Source organism: Haliotis rubra, unplaced genomic scaffold, assembly GCF_003918875.1.
Source record: "Haliotis rubra isolate DU_JTF1 unplaced genomic scaffold, ASM391887v1 Scf25, whole genome shotgun sequence".
NCBI classification, from domain to species: Eukaryota; Metazoa; Mollusca; class Gastropoda; order Lepetellida; family Haliotidae; genus Haliotis; species Haliotis rubra.
The window spans coordinates 1,649,233-1,675,095 of NW_025766558.1; the positions used below are offsets into that span (position 1 = coordinate 1,649,233).

At 43.3% G+C, this 25,863-nt stretch overlaps 1 protein-coding gene across 1 annotated transcript in view; it reads left to right on the top strand.

Moving 5' to 3' along the window:
* Positions 1–25,863, top strand: part of LOC124279406 (protein jagged-1-like) — a 91,298-nt gene that overhangs the window by 59,152 nt on the left and 6,283 nt on the right. Inside the window, exons 3-20 of the mRNA XM_046715226.1 lie at positions 5,757–6,014; positions 6,525–6,585; positions 11,741–11,874; positions 13,055–13,174; positions 14,676–14,789; positions 15,848–16,075; positions 16,751–16,800; positions 17,248–17,421; positions 17,948–18,098; positions 18,759–18,923; positions 19,565–19,678; positions 20,160–20,273; positions 21,099–21,212; positions 22,335–22,479; positions 22,968–23,065; positions 23,806–23,919; positions 24,601–24,725; positions 25,325–25,591. Coding sequence (XP_046571182.1) covers positions 5,757–6,014; positions 6,525–6,585; positions 11,741–11,874; positions 13,055–13,174; positions 14,676–14,789; positions 15,848–16,075; positions 16,751–16,800; positions 17,248–17,421; positions 17,948–18,098; positions 18,759–18,923; positions 19,565–19,678; positions 20,160–20,273; positions 21,099–21,212; positions 22,335–22,479; positions 22,968–23,065; positions 23,806–23,919; positions 24,601–24,725; positions 25,325–25,591 — 2,546 coding nt within the window. The remainder of the gene's footprint in view (positions 1–5,756; positions 6,015–6,524; positions 6,586–11,740; positions 11,875–13,054; positions 13,175–14,675; positions 14,790–15,847; positions 16,076–16,750; positions 16,801–17,247; positions 17,422–17,947; positions 18,099–18,758; positions 18,924–19,564; positions 19,679–20,159; positions 20,274–21,098; positions 21,213–22,334; positions 22,480–22,967; positions 23,066–23,805; positions 23,920–24,600; positions 24,726–25,324; positions 25,592–25,863) is intronic.

The window sequence follows — 25,863 nt, forward strand, 5'->3', positions numbered from 1 at the left end:
GTACGAGGAGGCTGATCCTTGTCTGATCGGACTCTCCGACACTGTCCACCAACACATCTTTGTGTGTTTTATGTAATGAGTATAGCAGTATAATTTTCTAAAATATTCATTTCTTCACCGATCTCGTTCAAATCTGAACTATATGTTAATCATAACATATAAAAACAATATACGATTGCAAAAGTCTAGATTTTTATTTTTAAAATTATTGTCCAAACAGTGATTCGAACCCCGTCGACCGTCGACTCACCTGGCATGAAATGCAAGTGCTGCCTACAAGCACAAGGATATTAAGGATATATCTCAAAGATATTTTATGCATTTTCATGTGTGTTGAATATGTCTCATCTATTGATTAACATCTTACGTATCTTTCTTTCATAAAGTTTATGTTGAGATATGTAAAAGAGTATGATACCCATAGAAAAGCATAATTCAGCCATCGTATTAAATGTCTCAAAATATATGGGTGGCCTGACCCCCCGACGGTTGACAGGACTGGATATTATTTGTTAATTGTTAAGACATGCCGTTTACTTCCCCAGTTTAATTCCCCTAAAGGATTACCTTATCTTAGCTGATATCTCTATCTCCCTGCCCGACCCCAACCACCGTCTGCGACAAACGTCCTGGTTTTGCTTTTGAGACGACCCCTCCTACCTGTTTCTCTTTATTGTGATAGTGAGACTCCATGGTAGCTACATCCTTCATAGTTTCAGTATTAAAGTTATTACTTTTTACGTCAGCTATCGTTTATAATGAAGCTAAGTCTAATTTCGAAATGGGACTTTAAAAAGTGTCCTTTGTAATACAATATCGTCGCACACTAATTTGCATAAAGCCAAGGTCAGTTCCAAATAAGTTGCTTTGGACTTAGAAAAAACCCGCATTGCTCATTTCTGCACTAATCTTTCCTCAGTAAAGTCCTCTTTTTACGTTTCATATCTCCCTACCTCTGAGACTGTATAGGCCGAACTTAGTTTTACATATATTTCACATATTAACGACATAAATTGTAGATATAAATGCGAAAAAAAACCGTTTGTTTTTTTCCATTTCCGACAGTACTTTAAGTTCAACGTTCTATCTATACGGTAGGTACAGTGGAACCTCACCAGCCCAAACACTGGGGATTGTGGACACCAGTCAGGCATCTTCGACCCATGGATAAACTAAATCTCTCTGTTCCAAATGTCAGTTCCGTGACCTTTGGACAAGAATATCTTGCACATCTTCAGTGTGGAGCCCTCTCCCAACTACACTCGATAAAACCCCCGTCTCTTGGTGTTTAAGACTAAGCTTATAACTCATCTCTTTCACAATGCTACGCTAGATATTACTGCAGTCGTGGTGTGCGCTTTTAGGGCCTACTAAATACACTCAATAGTCCTCTGTCGGGAGAAGCTTGGTGGTTAAAGCTTTCGCTCGTCACGATGCGTACCAAAGCTCGTGTTGGAATACCTAAATGAGTACAATGTGTGAAGCCAGTTCCTGCTCTTACTCGCTGGGTATTGCTGGAATATTATTAAAAGCGGCGTAAAACCAGACTTACTCACGCTGTCCCCGACCAAGCTGACGAATTTTGCTGTTTGATTTGCTTCCTTTAGCTGCGTCCGGATCCGCTGATAGTTTCCTTTCCACACACACCTCGATTATATTTCAATACCCTTTTACCAATGTTGTCTGCGTTTATGTCCCGTACATTACTTTCATGTTAGTTACATTTGTTCAGTAACCCAACTCACTCTCTCATAAGGTACAAAAGCGTTTTGTCTGCGACGACGGCGTTTGTTGACCGTGTTGACGGCTTGACACAACAGCCCTTGACCGCCTCTAGAACCAGCTCCAGTCTCCTTACGTACAGCTTGGAGGAGCGCGGTATGTCGATTCCCACAAATTTACATCGACAACACCAGCACCAGGAATCAAGTGCCAATAGCACCGGCACCTCGTTCTGAGCCCGGCGTAACAGCCCATCCTAGGTTCAATCTGTCGGAACATATAAAGAAAAGCAATATTTCAGCTCAGCATGAGGGAATTTTGAATTAATTATAACCGGAAAAATTCTGTGGTCGATGAATATCCTTCACCTTTGAGGCTGTAATGAAGACAATGACGCGGTTGTAGTGCCATTATCTCTGCAGCCCTGGTCGGGCTGGAGGGGAGGGAGACCCCCCTCGGCGTCTTAACAGAATCTACAGCAACAGCTAAATCAGCTCAACTTGTCAATGAGTTGCCGCCATCCCGCATCCCAGCAGCTCATAATAATCAGCATTAGCAGATACCGACACAGATGCTTCAAAGTTCACGTATTTTTACATCTTTATGTTCTTAACAGACTAATTGCCACGGCAACTCCGCCAGATCTCATTCAAACGTGGCCACTACAATGACTGGGTGAAGACTACCCTCCCATCCTGTACTTCAAATGGTGTGTGTTGCACGGGAGGTATTCTAATCCGGGTTCCCAACAGGGGCTGCAGATGTTGTTTGTTGCTAGGGACCTATTGTTTGTTGCAAGGGACCTATGTTGCTAGGGACCTATTGTTTGTTGCTAGGGACCTATTGTTTGTTGCTAGGGACCTATTGTTTGTTGCTAGGGACCTATTGTTTGTTGCTTGAAACTTATTGTTTGTTGCTTGGAACCTATTGTTTGTTGCTTGGAACCTATTGTTTGTTGTTTGAGACCCTTAGTTTGCTGTTTGAGAACTATTGTTTGTGCTTGGGACCTGTTTTCTTGGGACCTATTGCTTGTTGCTGGTGAAGTATTTTGTTGTTGCTTGGGACCTATTGCTTGGAAACTATTGTTAGTTGCTGGGGACCTAGTTGATTGCTGGGGACCTCTAGTTGGTTGCTTGATGGCCTCTTCTAACCCATTTCCCCACTGAGCTGCTGATAACATTGCAATGGAAACGATACATTTCCATTTGTGAGCCTGTGATATAAGTAGGTCACCACTATACTTGCGCACATATTAATTGAAGAGGTCTGTGAGAGATTAAGGAATTACTGGCGGTGGTTGTATCTGAGAATGGTACGTCCGCAGCAGAGTCATCAGTCGGTGTTCATTCAGTTTGTGCCGTCATAAGAGAGCCCCCGTGTTTGTGGGGCTTGTTAAACCATGGGGTTTGGCATCGAGCCAGCACGTGCTGCGAGGGAGCGAAAAACACAAGGACTGGGCTGATTTCTACGCACATCAAACAACCAGCTTCACTTTCCTTCGCCTTGTGCGTATTTTTCTGGTGCTCATCGAGTTGAGAACATTACACGATGGAGCTTGTGTTTACCCTATAGACTCTGTAGCGTGTGCGGCGATAACGGACGACTACAGGGAACGCTGCAACGTCTTGGTATAGTCCCAGTGTCGCCCATCTACCCGCACACATAGGTCAGCGCTGCTTCTACCTTCCTCGATGTATCCGCTCAAGTAGATCATGTGTTCTTTCAGGCTACCGGAACGTCAATAAGCAAATTATACTGAATGTTTGTATAGCTTTTTCCCTGCAATGTGCATGAAGCATGCGCCCTGGATAGAACCCTTGTGAAACGAATAGCTATCTGTAAACTAAACAGCGGAATCTATTTCCAACTCGATTAGAACTAGGTGACCAGGCAGGCTGACCTCGTCCTGCTGCCAGAACCACAAATCAAAGATTTATAAGAAAGAGGAAGCGCGCGGTGCCCCTGACACAAGGATATGCTGACAATCGTTGATTCCTCTGCCACTCAGCTGTTCACACCACACAATCTGACCTCGTCTTGTTCAAAACTTCATCCGCACGGAGGTTCTCTCACTAAAGGAGCTGCTGTCACACAAATATCTTCCCTCACACGTGGAGCTGCCTTCACACATTGAGATACTGTCACACACGGACCTGCAGTCACTCTATGCTTCTGTCACACTCTTTGCCTCTGTCACACTCTATGCTTCTGTCACACGCTATGCTTCTGTCACGCTCTTTGCTTCCGTCACACACCGACCTGCAATAGCACGCGAAGCTGGGGGCGGTGGGGTAGCCTATAGTGGTTAAAGCGTTCGCCTGTCACGCCGAAGACCCGGGTTCGATTCCCCACATGGGTACAATGTGTGAAGCCCATTTCTGGTGTCCCCCGTCGTGATATTGCTGGAATATTGCTCAAAGCGACGTAAAACCAAACTCACTCACACGCGAAGCTGCCCTCAAACACGGAGCTGATGTCACACACGGAGGTGGTGTCACAGACGGAGCTGATGTCACAGACGGAGCTGATGTCACATATGGAGCTTCCTTCACACACGGTGCAACTCCCCTCATACAACCATCAACTCGCCACCCACAACCATCAACTCGCCACCCACAACCATCAACTCGCCACCCACAACCATCAACTAACCTCATACAGTATACAACCATCCACTCACCACATACATCAACATACCACATACAACAATCAACACGCTATGTGAACATATGGTTGAACCAACTATGGCCCTGCGTCAATGAAGTTAGGGATCAAGACATCTGAGCTATTGTAATTACAGTAACAATGGGTGTGTGTTGCTTTATGTACCATTTCTGGAAGTCTCCCCGCGTCTGTACAGGGATGTCTCACTTGTCCTTTATTTGTGCAAACATACCATTTACTTCACTGGCATTAGCCTTCAACCAAGACTGTAGGGTACAGTAGCGAATTGTACACGTCACTGTGTTGATCACAAGTTGATATCTCTGCTTCTATGTAACGCATTATGACCATACACCGGCCCCGGGTGACGGGCAATCAAGTGACATTCCTCAACAACAGGCTACAATTACACTCTAATTATTCAATTTCAAATACAAGATGAAACAATTGTTTCCATCATGTGATTATATCCAGTGTGCATGGCGTGCCTGGGCCAGGTCCTCGGGGTAGCTTCTCCATCATCCTGTAACGAGCTGCAAGGAGCTGTAGAGGAGCCTTGATTGTGACATGGCCACCTGAGGCAAGGCACGCGGTCGGCTTGGCGGATCTCGCTGCCAGGGTCGGGACAAGGGACATCATCTGATGCTTGGCCGGCCAACATGCTTGACAAGCTGCGATACGACAGGTGGACTGGACATTGAAACCTGACTGCCGTACTATCTGATGCAGGATGATATCATGTTTGTGATACCTGACGCTTGAGGAGACAGACATGCTTGACAGATTGGGAATACTGTCCGCCTGGACCAGGATCACATATCTGATACCCGTAGGGTTTGTTTCAACTGGATCCCTTTCCTAGGCGCGTAAAGAACACAGCATTGAAATAAAAGTCATCCCGTCTTATACACGTACACAGTCGGGTATAATGTACAGATGTGGATAGGAGGGTACTATACAAACTGGGTCCCTTCTCATACACGTACAATGTAGTAGTTTCCAAAAACTGACCTCCTTACGATACACGTGTACAGGAGAAAATGGAATCGCTGTGAACGTAAAGGTTACGATCGTTATGTTGATGCTCTTGTCACTGGTGTGGCACATAGGTTAAGAAGTCGTCACACGGAGGAGCGGGGTTCGATTCCGAACTTTAGTAAATTATATTCATGTGACTATTCGTAGGTTTGCGGGTATATAACTGGAATGTTGCTTAAATGCACTCGTATATTACGATGATATGCATGTAAAGCTGCGCACACAATTTTCACTTGCTTTGTTTATACATAACAAAATGTATTTTTCATGGCAGACTGGATGCCGATAAAACAAATAGTCCCACATGCCTAATGCCACACTTTCTCCTCCAGATAACGGGGCCTCTCTCATTGAACGCGCATCTCACAAGGGGATCATTCTCCCGGGCCAGGCCTGGCACACCATCACCCACAACGGCGCCACTGCACGACTCACCTTCCGCATCCGGGTCGTGTGCGACACCCACTACTACAACACCACGTGCACCAAATTCTGTAGGCCCCACAACGACATGTTCGGACATTACAAGTGCGACTCTAACGGAGACAAAAACTGCATGACTGGATGGATGGGACAGGAATGTGAAACAGGTAACCATGGCAACTACTGTATTACAGGTGTGGTCGAGACACATTACAGGTGTGGTCGAGAAATTAGTAGTAAATAGTAAATGGTATGCTTGCAATAAAGTCAGTCAGTTTTTCGTCTGTCAAGAGGCGTTTCAAGATTCGCCATATCAGAATTTGTTCAGGAAGAGCACAACACAAGCCCCTGGCGGTTCCTCGACGGATCATTAATTATTAAATGATACCGTGCGTCTAACAGTATGGGGCTAATATCAGTCTTGTAATGTCAAACGCAAGTGAACTATATGTCAAACAACTAGTGTTTTGACAATGCAGTGTTTAACATGTTTGAAATATGAACCCCATATTTGATGACGTTTGTAAGACGTATTTATGCTGTGAAATAACACGCAGGCGTCAGAGGCAGTGATTGTGTACTTGGAGGAACTAAAAACCTTAAATTTGCTGTAATGGAAATGTTTTGCCTTCGGCGAAATAGACATTGTTTGATGAGACTCTTTTTCTTCTTCCCAGCTATCTGCATACCCGGATGTCACGCAGTCCACGGTTCTTGCGAGAGACCGGGAGAATGCAGGTAGGCCCAGCATGGCGTCACTTCCGGTTGTTGTTTCCAAACTTCCTGGGCCCAGGGCCTCTTCAAATGACGTTTCATGTTTTCTAAGGATAATTAACGTTGTGTTGTAATTCAAAACATCGATTACTTTTTAGAACTGAGTTAGTTGTTTGTTGCCTTCTGGTTCTATTGTTTGAAAGACTAAGTTGGATGCTTGGATGGACATTGACTCCACTTTTAACCTGTAACCATGCCTGCAATCCTCCTTACCCAGTCACCAAAGTATTTGCTTTGTTCATACTCAGTCTTTGACCAATGGTTCAGTTACCAGTGGAGATGACAGAACAGACCCGAAGTAGTTCATGTCTCCGTTTTCAGCGACCCGTGCTTTTAGAAAGGGGCGACAATCGGGATCTGGTTGCCAGGCTCGGTTGTTTCGTTCATACATATAATCGCATAGATCAATGCTCAGGGTTGTCGGGCCAAGATTATTTACAGACAGCCGTCATTCAGATAGAATTTTTCTGAAGTCACACAAACAACAAAGACGACGTGGTTCCTGTAAGAACTGTTTGGAGTGAAGGTGGTTACATGGGTCATCCTGTTTAATGGCTTGCCTCACTTGTCATGATGTTAAGGGAAGGTGTATCTAGTCTGAATTCAATAATGCTGTGATATAGCTGCTGATCGCGCAATGTCCACCCGCATAAATATCCAAATACCTGGTTAAATCCCGTTCACCCTCGTTCACCCACGTGTTTACGGGAATCCTGTACTCACATTTAGACCCAGAAATACTGTTATTTTATTTAACAATATATACTTTGTACAATATTAAACAGGTAAATAGAATCCAAAAGCAGCCCAGTCCAGTTACATAGAGCTAAGTCAATCTGAACTTGCCCAGTCTGACTGGCTAATTCTGGCAAACAGACCTTGGCACCCGGTGCACTGTCTTGCTTCAAGGATGGGATCAAGTGTGTTGGTCCAGCACACAGAAGTGCATAGTAGGACACAACCCATATCTGTGAGGAATCCTAGGTTAATAGAATCCACTGTATACTTCCGATCCTAGATTCGTCTATGCATACAATGCGGATGTCGACACTACCTGGTCGTGGTTTTACCACAGTCGTACATAAATACAAATCTCTTACTTTAAGGACCCGTGAAGGTCCGGGTTAGAATGAACCTTCAGTAACCCATGCTTGTCGTACGAGGCGACTAACGGGATCGGGTGGTCAGGCGCGCTGGCTTGGTTGACACATGTCATCGGTTCCCAATTACGCCGATCGATGCTCATGCTGTTGATGACTGAATTGTCTGGCCCAGACTCGATTATTTACAGACCACCGCCATATAGCTGTAATACTGCTGAGTGCGGCGTAAAACTCACTCACTAACTCTTACTTTAAGGCTCACGGACAATGCTATAATTGAAAAAATGTTCACTGCGCCGTTAAATCCAATTGACTCACTCACTCATTAAATGATCTCCTCCGCTTCACTTGATGATATGGATACAATAACCACTGGTCGCCATGCTTTACGGGCAATGCCAGGCTTCAACACGAACCTCCCCCACTAGTACCTCCAGTAGTCAATGTCGTTCCCACCAGTTCAGTGGACTTTCCGTGTAACATTTCTACAACATGGTGTACACATTCTAGCCACACAAGGGGTGGTGGGGTAGCCTAGTGGTTAAAGTGTTCGCTCGTACGCCGAAGACCCGGGTTCGATTCGCCACATGGGCACAATGTGTGAAGCCCACTTCTGGTGTTCCCTGCTGTGATATTGCTGAAATATTGCTAAAAGCGGCGTAAAACTAAACTCACTCCCTCCAGCCACACAAAATTAAAATTAACATGTAGCTATATTTAGACACCTTACAAAGTGTCTAAGGGGGTATGCCATGCGTGTCCCTGCCTGATGGACAGAAACTCGAACCAATGACACGAATGGATGGCGCTGTGGTATTTATTTCACCAACAGCGCAGATTACTTTCTGGGTGACAATGATATCATATGGTACTGACTCTCTCTCTCTTGTCACGAAATGATTGTGTGAATGAGTGAGTAAGGTTTGAGTAAGGTTTAACGCCCATTTCAATCCTACGGACAATTACATTTTTGTATGCTGGTTTCCCCTGCTTGATAAAACCTTGGCTGTCACCCGCTGATCGAGGGAAGATGCAGCGTTAGGCAATAAACACTCACGCTCTCTTGGGTGAGTTTTGGTGATGGCGCAAATCAGCTGGACCGTCACTATCGAACTAACACTTCGATTCGGAAAATAGTACATTCTAAAAGACCAAAGATGTGTATTGAATTTGATTATCCTACAACCGCACAGTCAATTTTCTGAGATAATGTTCAGACAAGCGTGAATCCCACACTCACTCATTAAGCTGGAAGCAGAAAATAAGGTATTACAACGCCAAACACCATGTCTCTAACCGTCTTCCGCGTAAATAGATTACAGACGTAACGTGGAAGGTGATGTAAATAAGAGTATGTAAAGACAGATGAAAGAGCATCCACACCAGACCAGGTTCATACACAACTTGGCTCCGTCTTTCTTCTACTGGTGAGGCGACAAGACAAACGGAGAGCCTTGCACCTGAAGGTGTGTGAGGCAGGTGCGTGGATGTAGCACCCTCCACGTGATGCTATCATTTATGTATGTAAACTAATAACCATGAGACAGAGCTCGGTTCTCGTCACACACTGATAGTGCGACGGGCCGGGATTCCTACTGGCAATCTGTCACTCCAGACTTGAATAGTGCTATGAAATATTATGTTACGTATGAATACAGCTAATGTGATCTGGTACTTCACGCTAAGTTCTACTGTCACCACTGGCTACTGACAAGCGTGCCGGAACGCTGGTGTTGTGTACACCGTGCGTGTGCCTACCAACGACTCGGACTTTCCCGTGAGAACCGAGATCGGGTGGACGGGGAGGGATGTTCCCATTGTATACCGATGACCTATAGGATTAATAGTACAGTCACTCTTCAGGGCTGGGCCACATTTTGTACTCCAGTAAACATACAGACAATTGAGGCACACGGCATTCTGTGGGTTATCACAATGAGTTATAACGGTTGTCACTTTTTGAAGTTTTCAATATAGAAATCTCAAGTCCCTTTCATTGTAGAAAAACGAAGTGAATAGAAAAAGACTCTATCCTTGTAATTATCGAAATTCTATCTCGACCTCCTCAAAGACTTGTCACGGAGTCTCTGATATAGAGGGAGTCTTTCATGACGGCCACACTTCCTGCCTTACATTATAAGACATCATTTATTCATTGTGGCCGTCTCCGTGGTCTAGTGGGCAGAGCGTTTGCCCAGAGACCGGAAGGTCGTGGTTCGATCCCTGACAGCCACATAAAAAAAAGACTTTTAAAACATTGCTGTATTTTGTGTTATGATCTTGAACAGGGCGTTAAATCCCATTTGAAATTACGTCAATATATAAGTTCATTTTCAGGTCCTATTCAAACCGTTCCCAGGTTATACTGTAGGGTTTAGCTGCGGGATATACAGCAGTATAGTTCAGTTTCCGGTTATATTGCAGTATAGTTCAGTTTCCGGTTATATTGCAGTATAGTTCAGTTTCCGGTTATATTGCAGTATAGTTCAGTTTCCGGTTATATTGCAGTATAGTTCAGTTTCCGGTTATATTGCAGTATAGTTCAGTTTCCGGTTATATTGCAGTATAGTTCAGTTTCCGGTTATATTGCAGTATAGTTCAGTTTCCGGTTATATTGTAGTATAGTTCAGTTTCAGGATAACCCGTGAGGATCCGGGTTAGAATTGATCTTCAGCCACCCATGCTTGTCGTAAGAGGCGACTAACGGGATCGGGTGGTCAGGCTCGCTGGCTTGGTTGACACATGTCATCGGTTCCCAATTGCGTAGATCGATGCTCATGCTGTTGATGACTGAATTGTCTGGTCCAGACTCGAATTTTTACAGACCGCCGCCATATTGCTGGAATATTGCTGAGTGCGGCGTTAACTGAACCCACTCAGTTTCAGGATATATTGCAGTACAATTCTTTTTCAGGAAAATACAACTTGTCATAAACGACAAAGTGAATCGATGGTTTGTCGAAACCGGACATTAGTCCAAATTCTCCCTCTTCTGTTGCACATGAGTCACTCGGACTTAAACAATGAATCCCACCATCCGGGACAGAGTTGGTCTTCAGCAGCCCATGCGTGTAGAGGCGATCGTGTGGTTGATGTCATCGATCTCAATTTCGCAGGTCGATGCTCATGGTAGCACAAACTGTGCTACATTGTGGTACAGATTCGACTGTTTGGAGGCGTCATAGAGCTGCAGTATCTCTAAGTGCGGCGTTAAAACAGTAGAAAAAATAATCCATTCTTAAACTTCTCTTCAGCTGACTTCTGAAACGTTTCCAATTCGTCCGACATTATCACTGAGTTAGTGGATTTTGTGTTAAACTTGAGCCGTGCTCACTGCAAAAATGCCGCCATAAACTTGTTGGTTATTTTAAGCGGTAATATGACATGTATGTTTGCGCACATATTCCAGTATTGCAGTTGAAGCAGTACATTCCAGACATTACCAGGTTATGTGTTGATACAGCATAACGCGGTACATGGTGTACATGTCTATGTCCAAAATATCTATAATGAATGTCCACATCGCGCACCTCCATGGAGTCGCCGGGTGTGAGGGAAGGGGGCACGAGGTCACGCCGCCGGGGTACGATGTCACGCTGTCGGGGTACGATGTCACGCTGTACGATGTCACGCTGTCGGGGTACGATGTCACGCTGTCGGGGTACGATGAACCCACCGGTTCCTGTTGTCGCATCACGGACACGATCATAACTCTCCAGTTTTAAGCTAGACTTACGACAGTCGTAGCGCGAAGATCGCTTTGTGGCATGGGGTAGATTGTTTGGACGTAAACCCGTGCTCACATTCTTGGAATCTTATTTGTTTAAAGAATGGCAAGCAATATCCACACACGGAACCTGCGCTTGTTCGTACAACATCCGCTTATTTGTATTTATTCATACATATTTAATTGTCAATATAAATGATTAGTGTTGTTGTTTTTTGTTGGATAACATTTAAGTGTGTAACCCAGTTTATACAGTGTTGATGTGTGACGCATGCACGTTGTATTGCAGGTGCGCCTACGGCTGGCAAGGCGATCTCTGTGATCAGTGTATACCCTACCCGGGGTGTAAGCACGGTTCTTGTAACGGGTCTCCATGGCAATGCGTGTGTCATCTCAACTGGGGAGGCATTCTGTGTAACAAAGGTACGTGTTTCAGTCTTACCTCATGGTCTTGGCAATCTGGACAGTCTGGGATCTGTAGTGCCATGGCTCTGGAAATTGGTCCCTGTCTAAATGCAGACAGTCTACAAAACACACATTCAACATACGGGTACTAAACTGCCGCGCGCACTTAAACGCTTACACGCAGATACACATTGAAGGCACATAACACCGCTCACGCACGCACGCACGCACGCACACAACGTAGCAACACTCCAACACACAACAATAGGAAATATTCCTCTCTACAACGCGTATCAACCACGTCCGTTCGTGTGACCGTTACTTGCTGTGACGTGTGAGGTCTTTTCTTAGGAAGAAATTCTTTAATTTTTTATTCATGGCCAAATTTCATGCCCTGTTTATTTCTCAAACAAATCCGGCTGATTTGTCTTTGATTTATGAGGCCTGTGACTGATGGACGGGTTGAAATATTTACAATTTAATTCAAAGTCGGTAAATATTTGATGTGACTTGAGACGGGAACGAGGCTGTTAATTGTTGTCAGGTTTAAGTTGTGTCAGCCTGAGCAAACTGAGCTCTACTGCCGGGGGTGCATCACACAACAGCCAGCACGTGCACGACTGTTTATAGTGGAAGCACTGCATTAATGATATACCTCACTGGTCACGGCGGTGCTCATCTATATGCATGACTGTATCTTGCAGAGTGTGAGGCGCTCTTTTTTTAGTCTCGGAGTTGGGCCATTTTTAGAATCAGAAACTCCACTAAGTTAGATGAACATCCTAGCAAGAAATGTTATGTTCTTATGGGTTCTGCTGAAAGTGGAACATTCTCTGGGGTCATATGTTCATTAAAGGAATTTTCTTAATTTTTGATTGTCTATAAAAAATCTTTTTGGCTTATGACCTGATTTAGGACGTTTTCAGCTTGGGGAAAAAGAATTTTCTAGGTGTTCTGTGGGCAATAAAATATCTTTCTTTGTATGGGAAATGTAGGTAACCATTGAAATGTGTATTACATAATCTTACTATTTCCCGAAGTTACAATTCTTTTAAGGCACTATTTCGTGTTATTTCTGTTACTGAGCCAATAGTTTTGAAAATGTATCAATACAAACTGAAACCTAATGTATTGTTCCAGCTTCTCCAAGAACCCTTGTAATTCGGGACAGGTTTGATTATCTTGACTCTATTTTCAGATCTCAACTTCTGTGGCCGCCATCATCCTTGTCGCAATGGCGGCCTCTGTCGGAACATCAACCCTGATGAGTACGCGTGTACCTGTCCCAAAGGATTCTCAGGGAGGAATTGTGAAATAGGTAGGCACAAACCTAGTGGCCATCAGGGGTAGGTGCTTGTCAGGTCCTACTGCCGTGGGTTTTATATTAATTTGACCGGACCATGGTTACACAAAGATTATTGCAAATAGATATTCTTCTGTTGGCGTCTTGGAAGCAGTCCTGCTGAATTATTTTGGCACATGTCGGTGTCAAAGTCAAGGCCATAAGGTCAAAAGAAAGTTTGAGGATACAGTTTCTCAAAACCAATTCCAGCATTTGTCATGAATGTTGATAAACTCTTTTTTATAGATTATTCAAAGGTCAAGATCAAAGTCATCTTTCAGGCTTTTGCAAAACCTGGTTAGATCGTTTTCAGTTTCAAGACGTGTATACTTCGACAGGAAATTTTTATGAATGTTGTGTAAAGATTACGTACATTCGATGTCCTTATTCCATATGAAATTCGGATTCTTTTGTTATCTGAAGGGCAAAGGACACGTTTTTTTAGATATGATAAGACTTTTGGAGTTGCACTTTGCCGAAAATGAGCATTGAATCTATCACTGACAAGTGTAATTACCATCTTGAGAATGGAGAATGGTTAGGTGAAATGAAGTCAAGGTCCAGGTGAGCATACAGGTTTTTGAAAACAACATTATTTCGTTGTTGTTTGGTCACCCCTTTGCTCTTCCTACCACTCAGGGGGGCGGTGGGGTAGCCTAATGGTTAAAGCGTTGGCTCGTCACGCCGAAGACCCGGGTTCGAATCCCCACATGGGTACAATGTGTGAAGCCTATTTCTGGTGTCATCCGCCGTGATGTTGCTGGAATATTGCTAAAAGCGGCGTAAAACCAAACTCAGTCAGTCAGTCAGTCAGTCCTACCACTCAGTTGTTTAGTGGTATGTCTATTGAAGGTCAAACCCGTGAAGATCCGGGTTAGGATTGATCTTCAGTAACCCATGCTTGTGGTAAGAGGCAACTAATGGGATCGGGAGTCAGGTTCGCTGACGTGGTTGACACATGTCATCGTATCCCAATTCCGTAGATCGATGCTCATGCCGTTGATCACTGGATTGTCTAGTCCAGACTTGATTATTTACAGACCGCCGCCACATAGCGTGAATATTGCTGACTGTGGCATAACACTGAACTCACTCACTATTGAAGGTCAGGTTCACCTTTGAGGTTATTGTGGATCACAACTGCATTATACGTGGTACATTGTTTGTTAAGATTTTGTGGTAAAGTAGCTGCCTCTGTTTTGGAAGCAGTTGCAAACACTTTCTTCAGTCCCGGTTTAAATTGTCCACTGCTTCTATACAGGTCTGGCATATAAAGCAGTAATGTAGATCAGATGGTCAGCACCAGGCAAATTTAAGATTAGAGGAATGTGTAATTCCTGCCTGGAATCGTGTCGGACTTCATTGCTGTAGATCTGAGACGGTTGCATTGTTTTCCTCTTTATCAGCAGTACCATCCATGTTTGTGTCTATTTATCAGCAGTACCATCCATGTTTGTGTTTATTTATCCCCCACCAGCTGACCATGCATGCACATCGTCACCATGTGTGAACGGGGGCAAGTGTGTGGAGATACACACCGGATTTGTCTGCAACTGTCCCCCCGGCTGGACCGGCACCAAGTGTGACATCAGTAAGTATATGTAGAACGTATTCCTCTGTCTCCTGAAACATAGAGAAATACTGAAGTTATTGCCCGTCTCCTGAAACATAGAGAAATACTGTAGTTATTGCCTGTCTCCTGAAACATAGAGAAATACTGTAGTTATTGCTGGTCTCCTGAAACATAGAGAAATACTGTAGTTATTGCTGTGTCTCCTGAAACATAGAAAATACTGACGTTATTCCCGGTCACCTGAAACACGGAGAAATACTGACGTTATTCCCGGTCTCCTGAAACTGGGAAAAGTAATGAAGTTATTCCCGGTCTCCTGAAACATGAGAAACTGTGTTTATTGTCCCAAAGCAGTTAGAAATAGCTGCTATCCTCTGTAAATTACAAACCCGTCAGTTTTAAATGTGATTCATTTAGAAGTTTATTATTAACTTGCATATTGCTATTTTCACTTTCAAAACAGCTGCATCCTTTTCAGTACAGCACAGGTAAAAAATGTCGAAATGTTACACATGCTTTCCTTGCCCCAGTATGCGTCTTTGAAGTGTTTCTTTCTTTACCTTTGAAGGGAATTCCACTACTTACAGGTTTTAATTTTGTTTCACATTTTCAAATGTTTAGGAAATCAAGTAAAAGAAATAAATATCAACTATAGACAATTTTTAAAAGCAAGATAAAAGTTTAAATCTCAAAAACTGAAATGAAAGAAAAGTTTAAAAAATATCTATTGTGATTTTTTAGGTAAAATGTTAGTGGCCAATATGTAACCTTTGATGCAGTTGTCGATCTTATGTAGTCACTTGAAATAATTAAAACAAATCCAGTATTGCGGGTAAACTGTTTAATAAATATACGCAGAGCAAACCTACACTGGGAAGGTGATTTCAATATTCAGCCTTGATTTCAAGGTCATTCCAGTCACGTGTTTATTCATTCCATGAACCAGGATGATAGTTAAAGCTTTCCCCCATCACTATCCTCAGGACTTTTTCTAGTCAAATTATTTCTCATCTCATTATTTATTCATTATCTATTCAAGGAGAGTAATTACCAGTATGTTTGCTGTATTTGTGCAGATGTTAACGAGTGTGAATCCAACCCCTGTCTCCACAACGGTACCTGTGTCGACCAAGACAACAGCTACGAGTGCGAGTGCCCCGAGGGCTGGCAAGGCCCCCACTGTCAGCTGGATGCTGACGAGTGTAGCGGCAGTCCCTGTGTCAACGCATACGCATGTCACAACCTGGTTGGAGGCTACACGTGTGATTGCCAGCCAGGCTGGACAGGGAAGAGATGCGATCAAAGTGAGTTCCTGGAGATTACCAGGAATCATATTTGTCAAATAAAGAATTTTTTACAATTACACTGAATTGTAAATACTTTTGACATATCACTTGTTTAAATGTTCAAGGAATAGAAAAGTTCAATAAGGCAACATGCTTTATGGATGACAACTCTTTTATTCTGTTATGATGCCATATTTTGGTATAGATCCTTTTACCCTTGTCAACCATACTAGAAGACAGAAGTCAACCAAAATGCATCTTGCTCTTATTTTACTGGGCAACTTCTAAAATGCCAGTCAAACAGAATATTGATACCAATTAAAAAGACTGAATACAAGTGTATTACTTAATTTATAAGTTAAAATTATCTCTGAATTATTGTTTATTGAACTGTCTTCACAATCTTTCTGACTAAAAACTGCATGTCATGCAATACAGTCCAACATATTTTTATAATTACAAATGGATTATTTAGTTCGTGTTTATTCATATAGTCATGTAAAATTATTTACCAAAGATCGATTTTTTAGTAGAAAAAAGGACATAATAAGATGCTGACTTGTGTATGTAATTTAGTTTGATAGTACTAAGAAATATTAATTTGCTTAACCCAAAAATAGCTTAGAACATAAAAAACCCTGATTGTACAATAAATGCATGATGTTAATCACATTGTGTTCTTGTGGTCCCCAGATGTGGATGATTGTGCTGCTGTCCAGTGTCTAAATGGTGCATCCTGTGTGGTGAGTGTTACACAGAACCAGAGGGAGGAGTCACAAGCCTCCAAGAGTTATCTCCCTTCTATTTCTTAAAACAAACCCCTGTTTTCTACAACATTGTAATATGATTTGGACAATGTGTGTATCATATGATAAAAACATGTTGTTTCTTCTCTGGAAAAATAAATCTTAGCTGTAGGTGCTACCAGTGATAGTTCCAGTGAAGAGTTGTCTTAATGCTTTGCTTCAAACGATCTTCTTTAGGTCAGGGACTAACCATTTGATGCTCTAGGGGTTGTCATGGATTTTGCATGTGTTTGTTTTTTCAGCTACAGTTATGATCTAACAATGACCCTAAATTATATTTTCCTTTAACCCCTATGTGTGTTTGTGGCAGACAGTTTTCCAGATGTCTTATTTCACAGATGATTCTACTCAATAGATCCTTGATATTCATGGTGTATGTTTCAGGACTTGGTGAATGGCCACTACTGTGCGTGTATCCCAGGATACACTGGGGCTCGGTGCCAGATTGAGATCAACGAGTGTGCGAGTAACCCCTGTCAGAATGGTGCTACATGTCGCAACCAGCTGGCTGCCTACTCCTGCGACTGCCATGATGGCTACACAGGGGTCAACTGTGAGGTAAGTCATGTGATGTGTACAGGTCATGTGAAGCATACAGGTCATGTGATGCATACAGGTCATGTGATGCATTCAGGTCATGTGATGCATTCAGGTCATGTTATGCATACAGGTCATGTGATGCATTCAGGTCATTTGATGCATTCAGGTCATGTGATGCATTCAGGTCATGTGATACATTCAGGTCATTTGATGCATACAGGTCATGTGATGCATTCAGGTCATGTGATGCCTTCAGGTCATGTGATGCATACAGCTCTTGTGATGCATACAGGTTATGTGAAGCATACAGGTCATGTGAAGCATACAGGACACGTGATGCATTCAGGTCATGTGATGCATTCAGGTCATGTTATGCATACAGGTCATGTGATGCATTCAGGTCATTTTATGCATACAGGTCATGTTATGCATACAGGTCATGTGATGCATTCAGGTCATGTGATGCATTCGTGTATTGGGTTAATGTTATGGCAGAGGCCCGAGTGTATTGTATGAATATTTACATTGTTGTATTGTGCTGCAGATTGACATGGACCCCTGCAACCCCAACCCCTGCAAGCACGGGTCCAGCTGTTTCAACATACAGGGCGACTTCTACTGCCACTGTCGGGACGGGTTTGACGGCAAGGACTGCTCCCAGATGCGATCTACATGTGCAGAACAGTCCTGTGAAGGTAACTGTGTTATATGTATGACCCATGTATCATGTTCTTTTGTATAATATCTCAATATATTCCTTCCTTGGCTCACTCAGCACCATCTAATGCACAATACATGATCGCTCCGTGAGGGAGCTATAGTTTGTTTCTGTTTGTTTCTTTAGGGATGCAGATAATTAAAACAGGTAGTTAGGTAGGCCTGAGTATACTCCACTGATCTTGAAATATGCTACTCACACTTTGCTAAGGATCACAAAAATTCACAACTTTACTTAACTGTAGATTTATAATTTGAAATTGTATACATTTAAAACTGGATAAATAATTATATGGTAACACATCTTTAGGAAAACATGCCCTTGATACATGAGTAACCATGGTTTTCATGGCACCAGTCAACCATTTTGCAAATCATGGCACGGGTCATTGATAAATACACAACACCTGTCAATAGCAGGTATGGGATCCACCAAATGAAATACAAACTGAAAACTTGGATCCATGCTTACAATAGGCTTAGATATTTAAACCAAATTTGACCCCACATCATAGTTTTCTGTTGAATCCATGACTTGATAGCAAAGTGGGAGTAGTGTATATACAAGGTTTACGCTCCTAATAATCATAATAACTTGTTCAGGACTGTCTGTACATCTGTTGCTATGTCTGCTCTAGTGATCGACAGTTGCACCATCTCCATCCCCTCCAATGAGTCGGTGGGCGGGTTCCGCCTCATCTCGTCCAGCGTCTGTGGCCATCACGGCATCTGCATCAGCCAACCCAGCGGACGCTTCTCATGTGCGTGTGAGACGGGGTACACGGGAACCTACTGCCACGAGAGTAAGTCTCTGTCATTGTTTTAATTCATTTCATTTTATTTTGCTAATTGTTGAATTGATGGTTGTCTGTAAACTTTGATTTTTAAGTTCTTTTCAGTAATACATTGAAGTTTGTTCAACACTCCAAACTTGATCTGAACCCTCTTTACGTGGTTTACTACATAATTTGTCATGGTTAACATGTGCATATTGAACAAGTTTATTAGGCCAGACCAATTTTATTTCTTGTTTAGCGGATTTTTGTCCTCAGAAAACCTAAAGACAGGAGGGAAAAAAATCACCAGTCAAAGGAATAGTCCTTTTAAATACTAAAAGTATTTTACTTTTGGCAATTTATAAAGTGTATATGAGGCAAAAAACAATCTAAAACTATTTTCTTGTAAGTTTACATTTTTGGCAAATAAAAAAATTAGGATTATATTGTTGAGCGGGGAAAATTAATTTTATTTTTTTTCTTATTCTTGAAAAAATACGACTGTCGGATCTGTAAAACAAGAAATAAAATTGGTCTGGCCTTAGCATCAATGTAGAACTGTTTTTCTTCTTTCTTTCTTGGCTGTTTCCATGTGTCCATGTGTTATTCTGTCAGCCAGAGGATATTGTTATGTTGTGCCATGACACAGATGGAATTCAATGTTTCAGATATAGATGATTGTGCCAGCAACCCATGTCAGAACAACGGCACCTGCATTGACGGCGTCAACTCCTACCAGTGCATCTGCATGGATGGCTGGGAGGGTGCCCTCTGCAACATCAGTGAGTGAGCTTGCATTCTTCCACAGGGGGATTGGCTTGCTATTATCGTGACATTTGTTATACAGTGGGGAGAAGTAAGTAGAGAAATGGTTTGTGTAATGACAGGCTGCTAGCTTGTCACTGTCCAAGATGATGTGAACTGATGCTAATGCTGACTGGTTTGTCCAGTCCAGGTTCAACCACAGACAGACAGCTAATGTTGCTTCACTAGTGGTAACATCTTATTTTGAATAATGATAAACATGACAGCAAGTGTGCGAAATAGTTTCCAAATGTTGCTAGGCAGTCAAACTACCACCCCATGAAAATTCAGTATCCAATCAGGACAGTGACTGTGGAAATTTACTGGCCCGACTGGATTTTTACTGGCCACGGGCTAGCAAACCAGTGGCTATTTCGCTCACTGATGACAGCATCACCCACCCACTCACCCTGTGAGGAGGACCTGACAGTTGATTGTACCCATGCTTTGCCTCCACAGACCGCAATGACTGCGAGACCAACCCTTGTCGTAATGGTGGATCCTGTGTGGATGACTTCGGCCAGTTTGTGTGCCAGTGTGTCAACGGATGGAAGGGGAAGACATGTACTCTCAGTAAGTCAGTTACATTCTTATTACCGTCACTTTGATGGGTCAGCTTATCACTTGGAGTCCCTGTCTGGATTCAGGATAGGTCCCCAGCAATGTCTGCTTGTTGTGGTATGAGAACGAAGGGCCAGTGCTGGTGACTTTGTCAGTTGTCTACCCCTATGTCTTGAATTGTTAGTTACAATAGTAATCAGTGGATTGTTTAGTCAAGACCACTGTAGTAAAGGTGTAAAATTGGTGGATTTGGTCATAAAACCACATACTAACAAACATATTATATATGTTTACAAGAGTATTTACAACTGGCCATTTTGTAACCAGATATACTTTCAAGCCTTGCTACTACATCACACATTCTCCAACTGTGAAGTATTATGAAAAGGAAGATGTTTTTAATATTTCAATCCAAATGTATTAAAGTTCCTCAGCCAGATTTGTACTTTCCAATTTTATTCGGGGTTGAGGAGAATTTAGAGAAATTTATGAGAGCTTCATGGAATATTTTTTCCGTAGCTATGCAGAGTTTCAGCTGTTGACATGACAACCGGAGCAGCAGTAACAGCATGATTTCCTTTATCAGGAATCTTCCTGGAGATTATCCTAACTCTGTGATGAAACTCCAACATGCCTGCCCTGTAGTTGCCAGACTAGTTCTGACCTTGATCACTTCGTGTTCTCCCCCACAAGCAGGCATTGCTACTTTCTTTCTCCACTGTGTAAAACCTGACCTCAAGCACTGATCCTGACTTACTTGACACATTCCCCATGCGTCTAAGTGTTGTGATGTCAGTGTCAGAGCCTGATGTTCAGTGAGATGTTTCATGTTTCCAGCTGACAGCCACTGTGACGACACCACCTGCTCCAACGGAGGAAGCTGCGCAGACGTGGGGAACACGTTTGCCTGTGACTGTCAAGAAGGCTGGGTGGGGAACACCTGTCAGAGACGTATGTACAGATGTTGTGCATGACCTTCCTCCATGTGCCCTGTATACTCCCCTTGTGCCCCTGTATACTCCCTTTGTGCCCGTGTATACTCCCCTTGTGCCCCTGTGTACTCCCCTTGTGCCCCTGTGTACTCCCCTTGTGCCCCTGTATACTCTCTTGTGCCCCTGTATACTCCCCATGTGCCCCTGTATACCCCTTGTGCCCCTGTATACTCCCCTTGTGCCCTGTGTACTCCCCTTTGTGCTCCTGTAGACTCCCATGTGCCCTGTGTATACTCCCCATGTGCCCCTTGTATACTCCCTTGTGCCCCTGTATACTCCCCATGTGCCCTGTATACCCCCATGTGCCCGTGTATACTCCCCTTGTGCCCCTGTGTACTCCCCTTGTGCTCCTGTAGACTCTTGTGCCCCTGTAGACTCTCTTGTGCCCCTGTATACTCCCCATGTGCCCCTGTATACTCCCCATGTGCCCCTGTGTACTCCCCTTGTGACCCTGTATACTCCCCTTGTTGGAACTGACAGTATGTCTGCTCAATTTGTCCCTAAAACATCAAAGTGTCTGTAGTCCAATGTCTACGCCAGCGACTACCAAATGTCTACCCCACATCAAACAACTATCCAGTACCAAAAGTCGACCACACCTATTGCCGACTTGGGGATTAAAATATCTATTGTCTACTGGTCTGTTGTCCCACCGACCGTGTCTTTATCACCCAACGCTTTCCCTGTGTCTAATGTCTGCACAACCTGTTGGCCTACAATATCCAGTGTGCCAATGATGAATGTTGAGTTTAGGATTAGCAGGCCAGTAATGGTCTGAAGAAACAAATAGGACTTTGGCCATTTTAATTCCCAGTCATCGTCATATCTTTTCAGTGTTAATCGTGCACTAAACAGCATCCGTTTTATTTCTCAGTGTCTTCTGTAGTTTCTGGCAGGGTAATGAATGAACTGATGAATGCATATAATATGTCTTTTTCCAACTGGTCTTGGCCTAGATCCCGTGGTCATTTCAGCCTGTATTTGCCTCGGCTAAGTTCAATGTCAAAAGCCCAGGCACCATGCCAAGTCAAATATGAACCCATCACTTCAGTAGCATAACGGTAATGGTTTCTTGCTACAGCGGCAGTTTACAGCTGCGACTCTTCCCCTTGCCGCCACGCCGGCACCTGTGTCAACAGCGGTGACAGCTTCACCTGCATCTGCCGTGATGGCTACGAGGGGCAGACCTGTGAGAAAAACATCAACGACTGCAACCCGTTTCCATGGTGAGTTTATTAAGACCGTGAGACAAGTAGAGTATACTTTAGATTCTAAAGATGGACAAGTTGTGACCAGAAGGAGATTAGCATTCCAGCAGCGGTAACTAACACACAGCCCTACATGGGCACGTGCCCTCAAACACACCTCTCTTATTTCCGAGATTTGCAGTAAACCTTCTGTAAGTAGTGGAAAGTGAATATGGTGAGTTTCATTTAAATCAGGATGTTTTGTGTTATGACCTGTCCTTCATCTCCATTATGGCCAAATCAGCTAGACATGTCATACCTCGATACTGCTCATGATGACAAATACAGCATGCCATCCCTTCTTCATACTGTGATCTCCTTGTGAAGACTTCATGATAAATGTTTATGTCCTTGCAGCTCAGCAAAAATTAAAAAGCTTACCGATATAAAACTTGTGGATTCAACAAAAATATTACCCTTTTAGACAGTGTTGAATAATAGTTGTAATGCTTCTTGTGTTATTTCAGCTACAATGGAGGCACATGTATTGACGACGTCAACTGGTGCGAATGCAGGTGTCGGTGTGCCAAAGGGATTCTCCGCCCAACTGACTGTGTCGGTGTCAGTAAGTATACAGAGGTTGAGAGGCGAGTCAGTCAGTCAGGAGGTCATGGGTATTGGGTGGTCAAATGTCTGTATTGCAAGGATGGAGATGACTGACCCCTGGGTTTTGTATGGTTTGTTCCTGATGGCTGGTTCTGATTGGGTGAAATATCCCTGATCTGCACAGTACACACTACTACAACAACCATTGGGATTCCATAGCAGAAACGATTCTTGTAACCACATGGGTTCAAATCTCTGTTTGGACAATAAAATTAACAAAATAAAAATCTGGACTTTTGAAATCATGTATTGTTTTTATATGTTATGATTAACATATATTTCAAATTTCAATGAAATCGGTGAAGAAATAAAGATTTAAGAAAATTCTGCAGCTACACTCATTATTTCAAACAGTGATTCGAACCCCTGTGCCTGTAACCCTTATGTTTAAATGTCGAAGATAACATGAAGATGAGATAGTGATAATGAGTGACAGAACTCACTAAGTGTATAGTGAATACCAATAAAATGGATCGTCCAACCAGTGGCGGGCAAGCTTCATGTCCTGTCATTCCCAGTCTAATAATCCTCATACATGCACCTCGTGCTCCTGAATATTTTCTAAAGAATACTAAATGTATTAGTTTAAACTTTTATTGTATCAATTTTGTCTTAACATTTCAATTCTTGTTCTATGCTTAATTGGAAAGTAGTTTTCATAGTGATTGATAACCTAATCCTGAATGTTGTGTCCTGCAGATATCAACGAGTGTGCCTCTAGTCCCTGCACGTACGGCAGCACCTGTATTGATGGTATCGGAGAGTTCACCTGTATTTGTCCCCCTGGGAGGACTGGAGACAGGTGTCAGACAGGTAGGCTTGGGGGTATCGCCACACCTGAACGGGGAAAGGGCACAGGGAAATGTTGGTCAGAGGTGCCTGATTGTTTTATCAATCTGTGTCTCTAATTCAGCTAGTGGTAATCCTGTACTATAAGGGAGCATCCTTTTCAGGGTGGTGTCAGGGATGTTGGTTGGGAGATGCATATCTTTTTGCGATGTTTAGAAGCTCCACTGTTAAGTTTTTTTTATAAAATAACAAACTGTATTCATTTGATGCTTGTCTGCCAAGAAAGTACACTATTTTTTTTCCTGCAGTGTAACGGGGTGGTTGGGTAGCCTAGTGGTTAAAGCGTTTGTTCATCATGCTGAAGGCCTGGGTTCAATTCCCCACATGGACACAATGTGTGAAGCCCATTTCTGGTGTCCCCAGCCGTGATATTGCTGGAATATTGCTAAACGTGGCATAAAACCCAACTCACTCACTCACTCCTACAGTGTAACTCGCCATGAATAGCGGCACACATGAAATTCATACCAATAATATTATATAGTAATGTTAATAAACATTCCATTGTTTCTTCAGACAAGCATTTTAAGGCAGAAATGTTTCTTCTTGTTCGAGAAAGTTGTCATGGATGAATAATGACTTAACTGCATGCCAACGTGCACCTGTACATATAAGTGAACTCACCTGTACTGTGTTTCCGTACAGTGATTGGTCAGATTGCCTCCCCCAACTCGTGTGTCCACCACAGGCGTATTTACGAAGACGGCAGCCAATGGGAGCACCAGTGTAACTCCTGTATCTGTGACAACGGCAAGGTCACCTGTAGCAAGGTGAGACAGTTTTGGTGGCACTGTGGTTTTGGTGGTTACTCTTGTGTCTGACATTTAGTTGAAGTCCATGGATTATTCCTGTTTCCAAGATAAATATCAGACAAGCAAGGTCTTGTAAGTGACGGCAAGCACCCTACATGATACTACACTCAAGATAGTCTACCTTGTACATGTCACATAGTATTCTAAAGTAGTTGACCGCCTCGGGTGTAGTGGTTAGAGCAAAGTAAGGTCTGATGTAGTTTACCAAAGAAAGATATAGTAGTTGCCTTACATTTTGTCTGGACTGGTCGGCTCCAGAGTGTCTGATGGGGTAGCGGTATGTATCTCAGGGCCTAGCACTATAAAGCCAGCTTCAGTCTGGGCTAGTACAAGCAGCCGCGATATACACATACATCACACCTAATGACCCTCAAGCTAACGACGTTTATACCCAATTCCCTCACTCACCTCTATGGGTTTCACAAAGAAAGATATAGTGTTGTCTTACATTTTGTCCATTTCTGAGGTGATGGAGTAGCCTACCATTAAAGCATATTGCTAAGACCCGGATTGATTCCCCACATCAGGGCAAATTAAACTCAATGTTCTGTCTCCAGATCTGGTGTGGTCCACGGAACTGCCTGCCTCACCCGAACATCTCGGAGCCCGTGGTCCACTGCATGAATGATGAGACCTGCGTGGTGCAGACCAAGGAGATCTGCTTCACCCCTCCCTGTCTGCCCTGGGGGCAGTGCAAGAAGGTGGACCACATCAAGGACCCCGTTCCCCAGGGGCTGGAGACGGCCTGCACCCCCAACTCTGCCAATCTTGGCAACAACTGCGCCAAGATCACACTTGTCTTTGACAAATCAAAAATGCCCATGGTAAGTGAATGATCATGAAACCTATGTTGGTTGGTTGTATTAATGTAGGTCCTATTATTATGTTGTAAGAGGTGGACGATTGTATCATTTAGTCAGGTTCAGTAGCTTGGATGACTGTATGTCATGACCCTATAAGTAAGAATCGTTGCACACAATATCAATCACTGGATTGTCTGGTCCAGACTTGATACAGGCTCGATACAGGCTTGATACAGACTTGATACAGACTTGGCTTGATACAGACTTGATACAGGCCGGCCTCATGGAGCTGG